The sequence below is a fragment of the Dendropsophus ebraccatus genome, chromosome 9 (assembly GCF_027789765.1).
Source record: "Dendropsophus ebraccatus isolate aDenEbr1 chromosome 9, aDenEbr1.pat, whole genome shotgun sequence".
Classification (NCBI taxonomy): domain Eukaryota; kingdom Metazoa; phylum Chordata; class Amphibia; order Anura; family Hylidae; genus Dendropsophus; species Dendropsophus ebraccatus.
In genome coordinates this window covers 97,300,289-97,318,755 of record NC_091462.1, presented here as the reverse complement: position 1 = coordinate 97,318,755, position 18,467 = coordinate 97,300,289, and the positions used below count along the sequence as shown (strand labels likewise).

General features: G+C 45.1%; 2 protein-coding genes across 3 annotated transcripts; one reads left to right on the top strand and one right to left on the bottom strand.

Annotated features, from left to right (window-relative positions):
* Window positions 1-532: 532 nt before the first annotated feature.
* METTL26 (methyltransferase like 26) lies at window positions 533-8,991 on the top strand. Of its 2 annotated transcripts, XM_069982064.1 has the most exons (6): window positions 533-785; window positions 5,936-6,095; window positions 6,264-6,323; window positions 6,791-6,858; window positions 7,687-7,765; window positions 8,777-8,991. In XM_069982064.1, exons 1-6 carry the CDS (start codon window positions 589-591, stop codon window positions 8,822-8,824), a joined length of 612 nt encoding a protein of 203 aa, XP_069838165.1. In that variant the 5' UTR covers window positions 533-588; the 3' UTR covers window positions 8,825-8,991. The 2 variants fall into 2 exon arrangements, with proteins under 2 accessions (XP_069838165.1, XP_069838166.1); XM_069982065.1 differs by lacking the exon at window positions 7,687-7,765.
* A 2,601-nt stretch (window positions 8,992-11,592) lies between these two features.
* Window positions 11,593-16,550, bottom strand: WFIKKN1 (WAP, follistatin/kazal, immunoglobulin, kunitz and netrin domain containing 1). Its single transcript, XM_069982061.1, has 2 exons — window positions 15,137-16,550; window positions 11,593-13,885 (listed from the first exon to the last, which is right to left on the bottom strand). Exons 1-2 carry the CDS (start codon window positions 15,293-15,295, stop codon window positions 12,395-12,397), a joined length of 1,650 nt encoding a protein of 549 aa, XP_069838162.1. The 5' UTR covers window positions 15,296-16,550; the 3' UTR covers window positions 11,593-12,394.
* Between the last annotated feature and the right edge of the window lie 1,917 nt (window positions 16,551-18,467).

Sequence of the window (18,467 nt, the reverse complement as noted above, 5' to 3'; positions counted from 1 at the left end):
GTAATGGAAATCCATGCAGGCCACTACAAATCTAGAAGTCTGAAACTATAAAACCAGTCTTCCAGTACTTATCAGCTGCTGTATGTCCTGCAGGAAGTGGTGTATTCTTTCCAGTCTGACACAGTGCTCTCTGACACAGTGCTCTCTGCTGCCACCTCTGTCTATGTCAGGAACTGTCCAGAGCAGCAGCAAATCCCCATAGAAAACCTCTCCTACTCTGGACAGTTCCTGACATGGACAGAGGTGGCAGCAAAGAGCATGTGTTAGACTGGAGAGAATACACCACTTCCTGCAGGACATACAGCAGCTGATAAGTACTGGAAGACTAGATATTTTTTAAATATAAGTAAATAACAAATCTATACAACTTTCTGAAACTAGTTGATTTGTAAGAAAACGATTTTTTTCTGCAATACCCCTTTAATTCGGATGCAATATGTAAGTTAGGGAGCACAGCGGCCGCCATAAACCAGGAGCGGTACTGTCACTTTAAGAAGCTGCAGTTCGCCATGACTGTGGGATTCTGGGAGTTGTAGTTCCGCCCACTACCCCGGAGTAACAACGCAAGTCACAGTGAAGCTGGGTAAGATGCTGGTGGCCGCAGCCGCGGATAGAAACAAGGAGCCGATCCTGGACGTCCTGCGGCAGTATGTCAGCCCTGCTGCCCCCGTGGTGCGGGTACTGGAGGTGGCATCGGGCACCGGGCAGCACGCCGCTCACTTCGCCCGGGCCCTGCCCAACGTGCGCTGGATTCCCTCTGAGCTGGACCAGCGCTGCCTGCGGAGGTGAGTCATGTGACCAGAGTGGGTCATGTGATCAGAGCGGGTCATGTGACGGGGATGAGACTAGATAGGTACTATCTAACGTGCTGAGGAGAACCAATCAGGTCTCTACTTTCACTTTCCATAAGGTCTTTCATATGAGAACAAACTTCTGATTGGTTGCCGTGGGCAACTTGTCTTTTTTTTTTTTTTTTAAGTATTCCTAAATTGTCTTTTAATGTTTGCAGAGACTACAAATCCCAGCAAGCTATTTTATACTGGGACATAAAAATAGAATACAGGATGTATTAACACTTTAATAACCAGACATGGTTTAGCTATTTTATAGGCTGGTCATACATTATGTAATTTTTTTCCACATATGAGCATAACTTACAGTAACTCATGTAAATGGACCTTAACATGTACTCTTCTCAGTTCAACGTGAAGAGACGCAGCTCACATAAGGGGATCCGGTTGCCGAGGCAACCATCCCGTGCCCAGCACGCTCTTTGTATGAGCCCCATTCATTAGAAGTTGCCTTGGCAACCCGATTCCTCAGCATGAGCTGCATTTCTCTATGGCCAATTGTGTAGAGTACATGGCAGCGCATAGTGTCACATACCCTTAACTGTCCACAAATGCCCAGAAGAGTCAGAAAAGGGTACACGCTGGCAAATCGCTGCTCATACTCGCCTTTCCCTGTTCCTGCACTTCTGTCTGGTATCACTGTCTGTAGTAATGACAGAGGATGTGCAGGAACAGGGAGAGGTGAGTATCTGAATATGTCATGCTGCTAGTGCGGGGAGATGCTCCTGCAGATTCAATAAAATCCTCAACACACCACCTTTTTCTCATGGACATTGAAAAAAAAAAAAAAAAAAAAGTGCTATATTATGGACTATCCAGGAGTTAAAGGGAATGTGTCAGAAGGTTATAAAAAAAATAAAAAAATTATGACTAAATGTTGTATACTTCTGTTAATTTTATATATATATATATATATATATATATATATATATGCAAGGAAATATGAAAAATGAACTTTCAAATTTTTCATGATTCCCAATGATGGCCACCGGGGGGCAGCACTAGCAGAAAATCTGCTTTTTATTGCAACCTGAAATACGGTTGCTGAAAAGGAGGCTGTCCCTGCTGTGATGTCACTGCCTCCCTCCTCAAAGAGGAGGAAACAAAGAGGGGAAAGGCTATCACAGGTGTATTGCAGTGCAACGCCATTTTGTTGTTGTCTGCTCAGCAGTGCTCAAGCAGCCAGCGTGTTCCCAGCTAGAAGACCTCCAAGTGTTATTCGTCTTACAGCGGTAAGAGTTGAGCAGAGCATGGCGGCTGGGGAACTGAGGGGGCAGTATATTGTGCAGTGGAGGGGGAAGTCCGGCAATTTTTTTTTTTTAAGTATTATATTGCCCCCCAAAAGTTATACAAATCACCAATATACACTTATTTCGGGAAATGCTTATAAAGTGTTTTTTTCCCTGCACTTACTACTGCATCAAGGCTTCACTTCCTGGATAACATGGTGATGTCACTTCCTGGATAACATGGTGATGTCACTTCTTGGATAACATGGTGATGTCACTTCCTGGATAACATGGTGATGTCATGACCCGACTCCCAGAGCTGTGCGGGCTGTGGCTGCTGGAGAGGATGATGGCAGAGGGATGCTCAGTGTCCCTCCAGTGCCCTGTGTCCCCCTGCCATCATCCTCTCCAGCAGCCACAGCCCGCACAGCTCTGGGAGTCGGGGCGTGACATTACCATGTTATCCAGGAAGTGACATCACCATGTTATCCAGGAAGTGACATCACCATGTTATCCAGGAAGTGACATCACCATGTTATCCAGGAAGAGACTTCACCATTTTTATCCACGAAGTGACATCACCATGTTATCCAGGAAGTGACATCACCATTTTTTATCCAGGAAGTGACATCAGCTTGTTATCCAGAATGTGACATCACCATGTTATCCAGGAAGTGACATCACCATGTTATACAGGAAGTGACATCACCATGTTATACAGGAAGTGAAGCCTTGATGCAGTAGTAAGTGCAGGGGAAAAAGCACTTTATAAGCATTTCCCGTAATAAGTCTATATTGGTGATTTGTATAACTTTTGGGGAGCAATACAATACTTAAATAAAAAAAATTTGCCGGACTTCTCCTTTAACAAACAGTTGGCAGCATGGTGATTGGCTGGCAAAGTCCTTGGATCAAATCCAACCAAGGGCATCATCTGCATGGAGTTTTTATGTTCTCTCTGGATTTGCATAGGTTTCCTTTGGGTGTTCCAGTTTCTTTATATTTCGCTCAAAAACATACTATTTAGCTTGTGAGTCCTACTGGGGCAGGAACTGAAGTAAGTGTGACAGTGATGCTGTACAACGTAGTGGAATATGTAAAATAAGTTAAACAGTGTGTAAACAGTGTGTGTGTGTGTGTGTGTGTGTGGGGGGGGAGTCTATATTTATTAAGGGGATCTGTATTTGTAGGTATGTGTGATTCCCATATACCAAAGAGGGGTCTGTGGAGCCTCTGTTACGAGTCTCAAAACACAGGAATAGCCAGATATCCCTCCAGGGGAGGGAAGCCTATTGCCAAGGGGGTGCCTCCCAGTGGGGAGATCACCAAACCACCCTGATACGTAGCCCCTTAAATCCCACTCGGTTGCGAGTATTGGAACATAAATAGGGAAACACCAGGGTGGCCCCTTGTGCGTCAAAGTCTAACTCTGTGGCGAGTATTACGACATGACAAGGGTCTACCAAGGCAGGCATCCATCCACAGACGATTGTTTCGGGGTAGTTGCCCCTCATCAGTGTGGAGTAGGGTTCTGGCTAACAGGGGCAATGAAAAATAGACCAACAAAACACCGTAATCGCTGAACTCAGGGAGACCAGCTACAAAAAATCAAATGGAGTGCTCACTGAAGAGTCTCCACTGATGCATTGCCCCCTATAAATTTAAATATGCAAAAGAACGCTCCGTGGAGCCTCAGTTACGAGTCTCAAAACACAGGAATAGCATGATCCCCCCCCCATGAACCTTACTGATATTCCCAGGGGGGTGCATAGATAGATAGATATGAGATGATAGATCGATTGACTGCTTGGTGGACCTGCGGCATTGGCACCTATACACAGCAAACAGTGCTAGAAACCTAGCGTTGTCTATTATGTAGTGGTGGCTTCTATTACTATAGCTCCAGTTCAATTCAATAGTAGCAGCAGTAACCTGCGCCAGTACTACACTGTAGCTGGCGAATTGCCTCTGGTAACGTTTCCTGTGTATAGGTGCTGGTGGCACGGCTCTATCAAACAGCTGATTGGCAGGGGTGTTGGATGTCGACACCCAGGGGCGGTCTTGGCATTTCTGGGGCCCCAAGCGAAGATATGTCTGGGCCCCCCCCCCCCTTGACACGCGTTCCAAAACAATTGACCGCTGTGTGTTGCCCCCAGTAGTATATACCCCTTGTGCGCTACCGCCAGTAATATATACTCCTTGTGTCCTGCCCCCAGTAGTATATACCCCTTGTTTGCTTCCCCCAGTAGTATATAGACCCCTGTGTGGTCCCCCAGTTATATATAGCCCCCCGTGTGCTCCCCCAGATGTATATAGACCTCCTGTGTGCTGCCCCAGTTGTATATAGACCCCCTGTGTGCCGCCCCCAGTTGTATATACCCCCTGTGTGCTTTCCCACTAGTATATAGGCCGCCTGTGTGCTCCCTCAGGGGTATTTAGCCCCCCTGTGTGCTCCCCCACTTGGATATAGACCCCTGTGTGCTCCTCCAGTAGTATATAAACCCCCTGTGTGGTTCCCCCAGTAGTATATAGACCCCCTGTGTGCCCCACCAGTATTATATAGACCCCTTGTGTGCTGCCCCAGTAGTATACAGACCCCTGTGTGATCCCCCAGTTATATATAGACCACCTGTGTGCCTCACAAGTAGTATATAGACCCCCTGTATGTTCCCCCAGTAGTATATAAACCCCCTGTGTGCCCCACCAGTAGTATATAGAACGCTGTGTGCTCCCCCAGTAGTATATAGCCCCCCTGTGTGCTCCCCCACTTGGATATAGACCTCCTGTGTGCTCTCCAAGTTGTATATAGACCCCATTCTGCTGCCCCAAGTAGTATATAGACCCCCTGTGTGCTGCCCCCTGTAGTATATAGACCCCTCTATGAAGCCCCAGTAGTCTATAGCCCCTTTGTGTGCTCCCCCTGTTATATAGCCCCCCTGTGTGCTCCCCCCATTTATATAGACCCCCGATGTGCGCTCCCCCAGTTAAACAGACCCCTGTGTTCTCCCCCCCCCATATAGTATATATCACAATAAAACAAACACTTATACTCACCTGGGTCCAGGCGTCTCCTCCTCTCTTCACTCTTGTGGCCACAGGAAGGGTTTTCCTTGCGATCACAAGAGGCCGCACTCCCCTTGTCCTGGCGCCGATGCTCCAGTGATGTCACTGGAGCGCCGGCACCACAAGGACAAAGCTGCCACTTGTGACCGCAGGGAAAACCCTTCCTACGGCCACAAGAGTGACTGACAGGAAGGGAGCCAATGTCTCCCGCCCTGTCAGTGCTGCTGCATGTAACTATGAGCGCTCATTACAAATGCTCATAGTTACAGTTCAGATGGCAGCAGCGAGCGGGGAAGCGGCCCTGTCCAGCGGTCTTGAGCACAAGAGCGGAGAGTGGGGGCCCCCCTGGATGTTGGAGGCCCCAAGCGATCGCTTGGGGTGCTTGGTGCCAAAGACCGCCACTGTCGACACCTTGCTGATCAGACATTGATGACCTCTCCTGCGAATAGTTTATCAAGGTTACTAACCTGGACAATTCCTTTAAGGAAAAGGCATTAAACTGACATTGACATTGGCAACAGTGATACCTTTAATATTCGTTATATTTGCGCTGCGGAATCTGTTGGCGCTATACAAATAAATTTATTATTATTATTATTAAGAGGTTCACTATTAAAGATCTGGAAACTCCCTTTAAATTGATCACACTTGCTCCAAAGCAAAGACTTAAAAACTGCTGATGTTAAGTTTTTATGCGCCGTTACTAACGCCGTTGTAGTTTTATGCTGAGGAGCAACTAACAACATTTTATTTGTTGCATATAAAACCATTTGGATTTTTTTATTCTTGCAGTATAACCGAATACATCTCCAGGTGGTCTCTTACCAATGTGGAGCAGCCTCGCACCCTAGATGCCTCCCGCAGCTGGGAGACATGGGGCCTGGAGCCCAATTCACTGCAACTGGTTGTCTCCATCAACATGATTCATATATCTGAGCCCAGCTGTACTCAGGTTAGAGCCTCATTGCCTAGCAAACCCATTGGTCGAAAGACGTCACTTGCTATACCAGTGTACATTTTGTTTATCCTGCGGCTATTTGTCAGCGGAATACAGAATTACTGGAATACACTTCTTTGCATTCTTTAAGCTCATGTATCATATGCTGTGTTTTTACCACAGGGTCTGTTCTATGGGGCTGGACATGTACTGCAACCCGGAGGTGTTCTCTTCACCTATGGGGTAAGGCTATGTGCTGTACTGCCCTACATGTTATTCCTAAGGTTGTCTCACTGTACCCTTAGCCAAGGCAATGTGTGCCGTTCCCTCCTTCCCCATACACACTATCCTTTGTTTGGTTTACTTTACATAGGGAAAAGGGGGTAAGGGGCTTCCAGACACTTGGTGCTGCTTATCTACTAGACAGCAGAATAAAATGTATCATGTCTCTGCCTTATTAACTTCAATGGCGATAGTGATCTAGTGATTTTCCAACAATTTTTTTTTGTGCACAATCCACATCTAGCCATATGTAATACTGATTGGGGGGCGGGGGGCTACTATTTAAAGGGCCACACAGTATATGAAATATGAGAGCATACATGAACACATTGTCTCATCTATGTCTAGTCTTAGATCTAAGTAGACCTAGCAATCACTGTTCCATCGCGTCCCTGCATTCACTAACCGTTATCCCTATTTTTCCCCAGCCGTACTCTGTTAATGGCGTCCTCACCCCGCAGAGTAATATTGACTTTAACCAGAGTCTGAAAAACAGGTATTACTCAATGTATATTCTCTGCTTTCTCCACACTCCAGCAGCGTGGTGTGCTATATCCTATAGCAGTCACCTGTTTACATGTATAGGGGGCCTCCGCTAGTAGAGCCGTCATGTTTATTTAGCAAAGTACGGGATGTGCTCAGACTTATGATCATTGTGGCCACAGGGGGGTTTAGTTTTGCCTACGAACAGTCGTCCATAGAGGTCCCAGAATATACTGCTCTTATGTGGCTGTACTGAAACACTGCCCTGCATCACAATCCCTACAATCAGATCTTTTAGGCTAAAATTATGAGGGAGATTTATCAAACATGGTGTAAAGTGAAACTGGCTCAGTCGCCCCTAGCAACCAATCAGATTCCACCTTTCATTTTCCAGAGAGTCTGTGAGGAATGAAAGGTGGAATCTGATTGGTTGCTAGGGGTAACTGAGCCAGTTTCACTTTACACCATGTTTGATAAATCTCCCTCTAAGTGTATAAATTATATGACAGTCAGATTAGTAAAGCTGGTTTCAGTAAAGCCATTGTTTTTTACTCCACTCTGTCCTCAATGACACTTTAGCAGTGTGATGGTTGCTAGGGACCTGTTACTTGACAACCCACTTTAAACTGTGTTGCTGTCAGATTGTGTATCCTAGCAACCATCCATCCTACGTGAATCAGACTGGCGCTGTGCTCGTAACAGAGAAGGGAAAAGCAGCTTGTCAGCAGCCGCATTATACAGTCCAGTATATAGCTACTCGCAGAGAACCCCTTTATCCGTACCCATAGACACCCCACCCTCTGTATATTGCATATGACTGACACGGCTTAATGTTTTAAAGCAATCCAGCCTGGGGAATCTGGGATACAGCAGATCTGAATGTGCTGGCAAAGAGCTGTGGGATGTCACTGGAGAGGATGGTAAGGAGGCCGTACATAGCCATTGCCAAAGGTTTTACTTCCAGCCCACCTATGCACATGCATGTTTGGTTCAGCTGGGCAGCATGTTTTTGTAAAGCTGCTGCCGGACTCCTCCAGGCACCCCTGGCGGCAGCTAATCTCCTATGAGAACCAAGGATTTTGCATGGTAAAATGCTGAATCTTTTTTTCTCAGACGTGTGCCATTGCGGAGAGTTAGAACACCTCCATACACAGTCCTGCTGTATAGGGTGGGTTTGGCTGATGTTCATCCAATGTGTACAGGGGTTTCCCAACTCTGGATAAAAAGTGAACCTTCTTTATCCTATTTTGGACACCTTCTTCAGAATGGTAATGGATAGTGTTGAGAAGACCTGTCAAACTGTTTGGGGTCGGCAACGTTCTCCAAACCTTAACGATTCCATGCAGAAGTTGGATGCAGCCCTAGGGCTGCCAGGTAAACATGGATACAGGCTTTGGCCTAGGACTGCATCCAACTACTGCAGCTGGGCGGTTAAAATGTTTAACGTTCAGGTTTGGAGAACGTAGCTGAACCCAAACAGTTTGACTGGTCTGCTTAACACTAGTATTGGGGTCACCAGTATCCATCCATGGAAGAATTACAGAGATCGGAACAGTCAAAGTACATAAAACCCTCTGTATGTGTATACATTGATCATTCCATATGGAGGATTGTGATCGGAATAGAACATTTCTTTATGCCAGTGGCTATATGGAGAGTGCCTGGCGTCTGCATCTTGCATTGGCACACTACATATATACAGGTTAACCTGTTCCAAGCAAATTGCTGGCGTTATGTTTTAGGTTAATGGTCTACAGGTCAGCCGCGTGTATGACAATGTGACATTGACAGACACAAAAGCTCTAAATATCTGCAGACTGCTCCTCCCCCTCGCACGGGTTACCATTAACCAATACCTGTCACCTGTCATGTGACGCTGTGACACACAAACCTTTGTGCCACTGATCTCCGGCTCTTATGTTGTGTTGCAGGTGGACATGCCGGCGAATAACAAGTGTTTGATCTTCCGTAAGATGTGACCCAAGGTCATGGATGAAGAATGCAGCAGCATATCAGCCTTTACTAGTAACTTCTCAGTGACACACGCAGCAGCCATGTTTTTTATATAAGTATCTTTGTGTATAGCTATGTGCTATGGATGTATTTGATATCTGTAATAAAAAAAAAAAAACAGCATATGGTCAAATCTGATTGTCGCTCTTCAATCTGGTGTGTGGGAAGAAATGTATCTATATTAAATTCATTCAACACCAGTTCATAATAGTGAATAATTTAGAGATGGACTGTTTTTATTTTACGCCATGGTCGTGTTATAGAAGTGTGGTGCATGCCTGATTCATGTATGAGGTAGGTGCCAGCTAACACCCACAATCAGCACCCATTTAAAGGGGCAATCCAGCGAAAATCGTTTTCTTTCAAAAGTTTTTTTAAAATTTTTTAAATTGACAGTTTTGCATTAAAGGGGGACTCGTGAAAATCTTTTTTTTTTTTTTTATTTAAATCAGCTGGCATCAGAAAGTTATATAGATTTGTAATTTACTTCTATTTCAAAATCTCAAGTCTTCCAGTACTTATCAGCTGCTGTATGTCCTGCATAAAGCGGTGTATTCTCTCCAGTCTGACACATTTCCACCTCTGGACAGTCAGACTGGAGAGAATACACCACATCCTACAGGACATACAGCAGCAGATAAGTACTGGAAGACTAGAGATTTTTAAATAGAAGTAAATTACAAATCTATATAAGTTTCTCAAACCAGCTGATTTGAAAAAAAAAAAAAAAAAGATTTTCACGAGAGTCCCCCTTTAATGCAAAACTGTCAATTTAAAAAATTTAAAAAAAACTTTTTTCCTCATTATGAAGGCTGTAAATATGAACACCCCCCTGGAAATAGGCTACGTCCTTAAAGGGAACCAATCACCCAGAAAATCAATGTAAAGACAAGGATATGTGCTGATAGATCACCCAGCACACTTCCCAAATATGCCCCTGTAACCTCTGTGCCCGCCTCAATTAGACAGTAATCTTACTTTGTTCAGGTCACGCGCTGTATGTAAATTTTTGCTAAGTAGTCCTGGTGGGCGTATGTAGTCCTGGTGGGCGTATGTAGTCACGGTCCGGGGGCGTATCTAGTAACGGTCCGGGGGCGTATGTAGTCACGGTCTGGGGCTGTAATCACGCCCAGAGGGGCGTGATTCGGAGGCTTGCGGTCCAGTGACGTCATCCGGCGGCTTGCGTTCCGCGTCGCGGCCGCGCCGACGTGTTCGGGAACCCGCGCATGCGCAGTACGGCGGGAGACGACGTCAGTACGTCTCCCGCCGTACTGCGCATGCGCGGGTTCCCGAACACGTCGGCGCGGCCGCGACGCGGAACGCAAGCCGCCGGATGACGTCACTGGACCGCAAGCCTCCGAATCACGCCCCTCTGGGCGTGATTACAGCCCCGGACCGTGACTAGATACGCCCCCGGACCGTGACTAGATACGCCCCCGGACCGTGACTACATACGCCCACCAGGACTACATACGCCCACCAGGACTACTTAGCAAAAATTTACATACAGCGCGTGACCTGAACAAAGTAAGATTACTGTCTAATTGAGGGGGGCACAGAGGTTACAGGGGCATATTTGGGAAGTGTGCTGGGTGATCTATCAGCACATATCCTTGTCTTTACATTGATTTTCTGGGTGATTGGTTCCCTTTAATGGGTTAACTATAGAGAAAATCAAGCCTCATTTAGAATGGGAAATGCTGTACTTTAAGCCTGGTGCTCCCTCGTGTGGCCATTCATGGTACTGCACTAATTTTTATTCTGTAATGGTGTGATGGGAGATTTAATTTAAACTTATTTTCACTAGATAAAGTTTTAGTCCGTTAAAATTAGATTATCAGTGCATTTAACCAGCTTACTGAAAGGCTTAGGCAATGGACGGAATTGATGTGTTATTTTATTTATACCATCAGAAAGTAAAAAAAAAAAGTTGCATATAAAATTATCCATAGAATAGAAAAACAAGTTAGATACTTAACAGGTACAGTGTAAAGAAAAGCTGCGACAGTTCCATCAGACACGTTTAGCATTTAGCAGTCAAAAAGTTACATATAAGGCAATGTCACACACATACATTGCTTTCAAGGAATTTTCCTTGTACTTTTTATTGGTCCAAAAGCACTGGCCAGATGTTACATGAAAGACCATAGTGAAATCTACTAAGCGTTTTTCTTTCTGGTATTTTGCTGGTGTTTTGTTGCATTTTGTGAATCCACTGTGCCTTTTTTAACACACTACTTTAGGTATGGCTTTTTCTGGTGTTTTTCTCATAGACTTCTTAAAAAAATGCACAAAAATAGCTACCAAAACACATGATGATAAACACTTGATATGTAGTATGTGTGTATGATGGATCTAAGATTATTAGGGTTTGCCTGGTTAGGGAATTTTAAGCTAACTGGATCCCCCCCCTCCAATTCAGTATTCAGATGTCTGAGCATTACATAGGAAGTCTATTGATTTGGTGTAATTAGCATTTCATCATTTCAAGCAACATAAATCAGTAGTAAATGTGAATATAAGGAACTTTGTAATATATCTTATCAGAGAAAAATGCCCTTTTCCACATATTGGCACCTCACCCTCTTCCCTAATTCTTGTCTGTTCATCATTAAGGGGGTACTCTGGAGAGTAATGAGTTTTCAATAACTTTTTTTTTTAAATACATTGCTTTAATTTTTTTTGTATTTATACATGATTTTACGCTCAATTGCAGCACTAAGGGGTGACACAGGACCCTCTTTGTGTTGGGAGCTGTATAAACTTTATAAAGGCAATGTTTAAAAAAAAGAAATGGTTACTTTCCGGAGTACCCCTTTAAATGTCAGTAGAGTCAAGACAGCTATCAGTTTCTCTGAGAGATCAGGTCTATGGAGACTGGAGAGTTCGGTAAGAAAGGGAGGAGAAGGAGGGAAGAAAGTAAAGGGAGACATGCACACAGAGATGCTGCAGATTTACTTATACCAGAGGTGGATTAACAGCTTACACTAGTCAAGTATGGCTCTGTAATGTTCTCCATGCTGCTTCTACTTCTGAGGGTTAGCTCTAGAGAGGTAAAAAAGCAGGGTCCTGTTTTTGCAGTGTATGTAGTGTATGGGAGCCATCATCCACTAATCATAGCTAGTCAACCATCAACTCAGAACTACATGAGCGAACCTGGCACTAAGCGGTGGAGCCAGCCATATGGAAACTATATAATTATATAAAGCACAGAAATAGTGCTGCCCCTCATGTACACACACGGGACAGATTATGTTGCAAAAGTGCCTGAAATGACTGATCTGTGGCATTTCAGGGATTTTGAGCACCTATTGCCTAGTAGCAGGACATTCTGTGATCAGCCAATTGTCAGGGGATCCTTCTAATACAACTGATTGGGTTCCCCCTTTAAGGACGATTGTAGCCTATAAATTCACTAGTGACAGAATGGAGTTATGATCGCCCGTTATTGGGATCCTTATAAATTCCTTATAATATGTCACCAAGAAGAGCACTGTCTTCTATAGGTATAGGTTTCCATAGCATCCCTCGTATTTTTAGTCCTGGAATCGGTTTAGCATCTGACATGTTCCCTTTTCAAGCATATCTTTGACCTTCCTCAGTCTTTTCTCATTGACAGGCCGGACGTAGCTTGAGGGTCCTAATAAAGCCATGCCATCTTGTACTTCACCCATGATCAGGAGCTGACTATCTCCTGAACCAGCAAGACTGCTGCACATGCAGCCGCCATCTCCACTGTCCCCGACTGTTACTTCCAAGTACTTGGTATGGAAAAGACGAAGACCCATGTAGTCATCCTTTAGTACCTCCAGGAGTACCACCCGTAGGACTCTTTCTTCACCAGAATCCTCAAGCCTCCCCACAATCACAAAGTCACTACGACACAAGCTAGGCACCAGCCGTCCACGTAGATGGCATCCTTGGCATTGCTTAGAGCGCGGCAAAGGGCAACGATCATCGCATGCTTGTCTACTCTCAAAGTTGTTTTGGTTTCCGTGACACCCACCAAAAATGAAAGAAAAACACTGGCGCATGAGAGGACTATAAGCCCACCTCCACTGCAGAGCCTTGCATGGTCCTCTTACAGGTGGTAATGTACAGAGGTCGGGTGGTCGAGGTTGGCATGATGATCTGCATTCTTCATAAGTTTGGAATTCATTGGTACTCCCGGAACATCCCTTGTTGTAGACGGTCTGGCAGTCGCCACTTTGTGAGTCATAAAACCAGCGAATGACTCGAAGACCTAGGCAATCTCTATGATCTGGGGTCTTGAGACATTCAGAGGCGTGCACCGGACGTCGGTTAGTTGGCGCCCCTGAAGACATACCCTTCTTTACCACAGAAAGTGGAAACTGGGCACGGAGAAGTCCTGCAGAGTTCCGTGCCATGCAGACGTACACACCAGCATCTTCTGGCCGAGCATTGTAGATGACAAGTTGGCCAGAATTGGTCACCACAAGGTTGCCATACATCTGGTCTGGTCGCATGAGTGGTGCAGCAGGGCCCTCGCCCAACTTTTCCCAAAGGATCTCAGGTCGGGGCCGGCCACTAGACTCACATTGTAGCCCTACAGTACCACCTACAATTACCGATTGTGGTGATGGAGAATGGTACAAGGCTGGTGGCACTGGCACTTCCAAGGGTGTTGATGGTTGGGTTGGCTGGAGGGTGGTTTCAGAAGGCGCCATGGTGGTCAAAGGCCAAGAAGATACAAACTTGCATGGCACTTCCATTAGTGTGATACCTCTGGCACAGGCCTCAGCATCCATGTAGCAGCGATTATAATATGTCAGACCATCTGAGGCACAGGTAAACCCTGGCTGCTTCCCACAGCGCTCCCGACATCGGCAGACTGGACGCCCTTCCCACAACTCACAGATGGAGCCCTGCTGAGCACAGACAAAACCCGCACAGGTGGCAGGATGGATGGCGCCAGGAGCCGGCAGGCCGGAATCAGGGTAGCGGGCCGCCACGCAGCTCTGTTGTCCACAAACATTGGTGCAACATTTTTCAAAAGGTTCACAATCCTAAAATGGAAAAAAGTGAAAAATTATTCTAAAGAATGAGCCATAACCCATTGTTCTATAACTATGTCAGTGCTACAGAGAACAGAAGCCATCTTCCCCTGGCATCTGTATTTGTATCTTGCTTTATGTGATGCTTTATGGCGGCAGTCTCCAGTCTGTGGCTCTACAGCTGTTGAGAAACTACAAAAGACACCCTGTAACTATCAGATCATGCTGGGAGTTGTAGTTACACATCTAGAACTTCTACTGATCTAGAGAGATCGTGTCCACTTCTATGGATCATATTTTGAGACCTTACGTTCACACATGGAAGATTCTTTGCAGATATTTCTGCCACCGTCCCTTAATTTTAATAGGGCTTGCAGAATTGCATATACACGATACCGAAACAATTCACATGGATGTAATGGAGTCTTTGTCGGTGGAAATTTCTGCAAATATTTTGCTGAGGGTCATAGGAAGATACAGATAGATACAGAGAGATACAGAGAGAGAGAGAGAGAGAGAGAGAGAGAGAGAGAGAGATAGGTAATAGATAGATAGATAGGTAGATAGGAGACAGATAAACAGATAGATAGATAGATAGATAGGTAATAGATAGATAGATAGATAGATAGGTAATAGATAGGAGATAGATAGATAGATAGATAGATAGATAGATAGATAGATAGATAGATAGGTAATAGATAGATAGATAGATAGATAGATAGATAGATAGATAGATAGATAATAGGAGATAGATAGATAGATAGATAGAAGATAGATAGATAGATAGATAGATAGGAGATAGATAGATAGATAGATAGAAGATAGATAGATGATAGATAGATTACATAGTAAATAGGTAGTAAATGTAGAGATTGATGGATACGTAGATAGATGGATGAATAGATAGACATAGAAGAGAAGAAACATATGGTCGTTGTCTAGACATATAAAACGTGCAAGAAATAGCAGAGCTGAGTTTGTTGTTTAACTCTTTAAGCTCCATTGTTGTGCTAAATCCAAGATAATTCCTTTTGTACAGTATATCTGCAGTCCTATGTAAACCAGACATAGCTCATTGTGATAGCACCGTACCAGATGTTCACTCACCTCTGCTACATCTATCCATGTTAGCCGGTTACGAGGACGTGATATTCTGTGTTAGTGTGTCAGACAATCACCGGGCAGAATAAAACCTCATCCACATTTCATTATAAACTGAATTCAATAGCTAAAGGCGGGTTTGGTGGGTTAACCCATTCTTACCTGATCGGCTTGACATTCCCTTTCACAGGTGCTCTGGGCGTCCACCCACAAGTTGGCATTCAGCTGGTTAGGGCAGATGCCAAAATGCCCCCTGGCGGAAGTGGAACTAGAACGTTGGGCTTGTAGGCAAAGCAGAACAAAACAAAGTATAGTCCTCATCTCCCTTCAAGTAGGAGTGGCGATTACGCACATGTATGTGCAGCGACACGTGTCCTGGGTTCTATATCTTAGCCATGTTTCGGTTCTGCATGTCAGTCCTGAATGACATATTTTATACTGATATTACATAATGACCTATATGAATGTGACAGGACTGGGGCTTGGAGTACTGCATTATGTATGATGGGTGCATGTATCATAGTCCGTGTAGGTGCCAGTGTCACATACATGTGTGCTGACTATATCTGGGGGCATCTAACCTTTCTTGGGTATAATCCTTCAAGGGGTATGCATGCCAGGTGACTTAGAATGCCAATCCAGACGGCTTGAGGAGACAGAAGGACCCAGGCATCTAGTGGGCACAGTCTCCAGAGTGTTGTGTGAGTGCCCAGTCGCTCCCCTCTTGTCCTCCTTTCACCCGCCCCTGATGTGGGACAGAATAACTTTCTAAACAGGATCCTGGATGGGAGGGAACAGACCCTGTGTCTGTGTGAGGAGGGGGGTAGTGTGTCTGTTTTTATAGGGGATGATGAGGACAGCAGGCAGGAGTGCCAGACTGGTGCATGTGTGCGTGCCCAGGTTGCTCACTACTGAATGAGTGGCACAGGTCGTACGTGACCGGTAAAAAACAAACAGCTGTGCCACCTAGGTGTGTATATGTGCCACCCAGGGCATCGTACCATATGCACCCAGTGAAGTGTGCCCCAGCAACTAGTGTGTGTGCCCCCAGGGCAATGATGCCTTTGTGTTTTACGTGTGAACCTGCGGATGGTGTGGCACACTTAAAGCAGGAGTGTGCCCATTGTTAGGGTAGATCTGGGAATGCGTGTGCCAGGCATGGCGCGTGTGACAGAGGCGTAGTGTGCTGGTGAGACAGAGGGAGTCTGTCTACATGTGTGTGCCACAGAGGTGTACAGTGTGGAAGGGAGGAGGAGGAGGAGGGAAGGAGCATACAGCTTCCCTGTGATAGGGGTGGGTGATGGGGGGAGTAGCCTAATTCCACCCCTTGTGTCTCCTTTCATTCAGTGTTGGTGGCTTCCAGTCTGTAGCCCCCTCCCCTCTTGCAGACATTAAATGAGGGGGGATCAAAGGCCGCTGCCATTTAACCCCTTCCCACGCATACTCCTTCCCCACATTGACATCTCCCTGACAATCCAGCCCATTCCTCCTCAAGACCCTGTAAAAGGATCCAGGGAACTACAAGATCCACAATGCACTGGGGCTGCAATGCCAGGTCCTGAAGTTACGAAACAAAAAGTCTTGTCAAAAGGGAAGGAGCAATAAAGCTTTGTACATCACATTTTAATTACATATAGTGTAAAGATAACTGTATGGATAAATGGTGTAAGGCAGGGATGGGGAACCTTCGGCCCTCCAGTTGTTGCAAAACTACAATTCCCATCATGCTTGGACAGCCAAAGCTTCGCTTTGGCTGTCCAAGCATGATGGGAATTGTAGTTTTGCAACAGCTGGAGGGCCGAAGGTTCCCCATCCCTGGTGTAAGGGGTGGGGGGTGATTGGTTGCTATGGGCAACAAACATTTACTACTAGACAGTGTTTATTTCCTCAGTGATCGTTCGTGTATTGTTATCGACCACACATCCCATTTATACAGGTAGATCTGCGGCCGATAGCGATATATTTTACCATCCGCACATAAGATGTGATCAGCCGACGAGCGGCCATTTTCCCACTCCCACTTTTACTCAGGGTGATGATTGCCCAAAGGAGCGTTTCTAGCAACTCTCCCTGTCCATAATCGGCCCATGTAAAAGGGGGGAAATAGATCCACTGTGATCTATCTGTGTATTTCCTAGAAAAGCACGTGAAGGCTTATTGCCAATCGTCAATGACTTTATTCTCAGGATGGACAGGGGCTCATGTTTAGGACCACCATTAAACGGGTTGTCCAGCGAAAATCTTTTTCTGTCAAATCAACTATTGTCAGAAAGTTATATAGATTTTTATTTACTTCTATTTTAAAATCTCAAGTCTTCCCATACCTATCAGCTGCTGTATGTCCTGCAGGAAATGTTATTTTATTTTCAGTCTGACACAGTGCTCTCTGCTGACATCTCTGGCCGAGACAGGAACTGTCCAGAGCAGGAGAGAGTCCCATAGAAAGGCTCTCCTCTAGACAAAACTGTGCAATGGAGAGCACTTCAGTGGTCCCATAGAGAATGAATGGAGCACGGGCCACATACATATGGCGCATACTGTTGGACCCCTACAAGTTAGCTTACTATACCTCCTTTTCCTTTAAAGGTTGGCAAATATGATATTGTTATGGTGTTTCCTAACAATATGCCATTACATTAAAATTACTAAATTTCCTCAGTTCAGTGTGTGGTATTACAACTTGTCTCTCTTCATTTTGATGGCACTTAGCTGCAATACCACTAACACACTGAGGACAAGAGTGGCGCTGTTTCTGGAAGAAATCAACTATGTTTTCTCTGATCCTGGATCGTCCCTTTAGAGGAAATTGTTGTAGATAAAGTTTTCATTTTGGTATTTTTGGGCCCTGTAATATAACATATTATATCTGTTTTGCCTGGAGAGCAGTCGACAAAAGACAATATTTAAATGTGTCAAAGGTCCATGATCAGCCAACTAAGGGCCCTTTTACACAGAAAGATTATCTGACAGATTATCTGACACAGATTTGAAGCCAAAGCCAGGACTGGATTTGAAAAAGAGGAGAAATCTCAGGCTTTCATGTATGACCTGATCTCTGTTTATAGTCTGTTCCTGGTTTTGGCTTCAAATCTTTGACAGATAATCTGTCAGATAATCTTTCTGTGTAAAAGGGCCCTAACAAGTGTTTGCTTTTTCATTGGCTAACTCTGGGCTTATTACAGGGCAATTATTATCCTGTTTGGCCGATAATTTGGTGGAAGTGTATACATTTATGTGTACTGCTATAGTGCGGAGAGCAAGGGGCCTTTAACCACTGGAGCCCAAGGGCACACTTTGTACCCTACATCATATAGCAGCAATACATTATCCATTGATATGCTGAAGAGGCCCAAAATATCCAAAAGACTAGGGGTTCGCCCATGGGTTAATATGCGCCTGTGGGTATGTCCAGGCAAGCACAGCCCCTGCATAGAAGTTGTGGTATTACTCCTACTCTATGGGCCACACTATAAATATATGGTATATAGTAAAG

Excerpts from the sequence above, each read along its gene's own strand:
- METTL26 (XM_069982064.1), top strand. The coding sequence starts at position 589 with ATGCTGGTGGCCGCAGCCGCGGATAGAAACAAGGAGCCGATCCTGGAC. Across the intron at positions 786-5,935 it reads GACCAGCGCTGCCTGCGGAG|TATAACCGAATACATCTCCA; the intron begins GTGAGTCATGTG and ends TTATTCTTGCAG. Across the intron at positions 6,096-6,263 it reads CTGAGCCCAGCTGTACTCAG|GGTCTGTTCTATGGGGCTGG; the intron begins GTTAGAGCCTCA and ends TTTTTACCACAG.
- WFIKKN1 (XM_069982061.1), bottom strand. The coding sequence starts at position 15,295 with ATGAGGACTATACTTTGTTTTGTTCTGCTTTGCCTACAAGCCCAACGT. Across the intron at positions 13,886-15,136 it reads GGGAATGTCAAGCCGATCAG|GATTGTGAACCTTTTGAAAA; the intron begins GTAAGAATGGGT and ends TTTCCATTTTAG.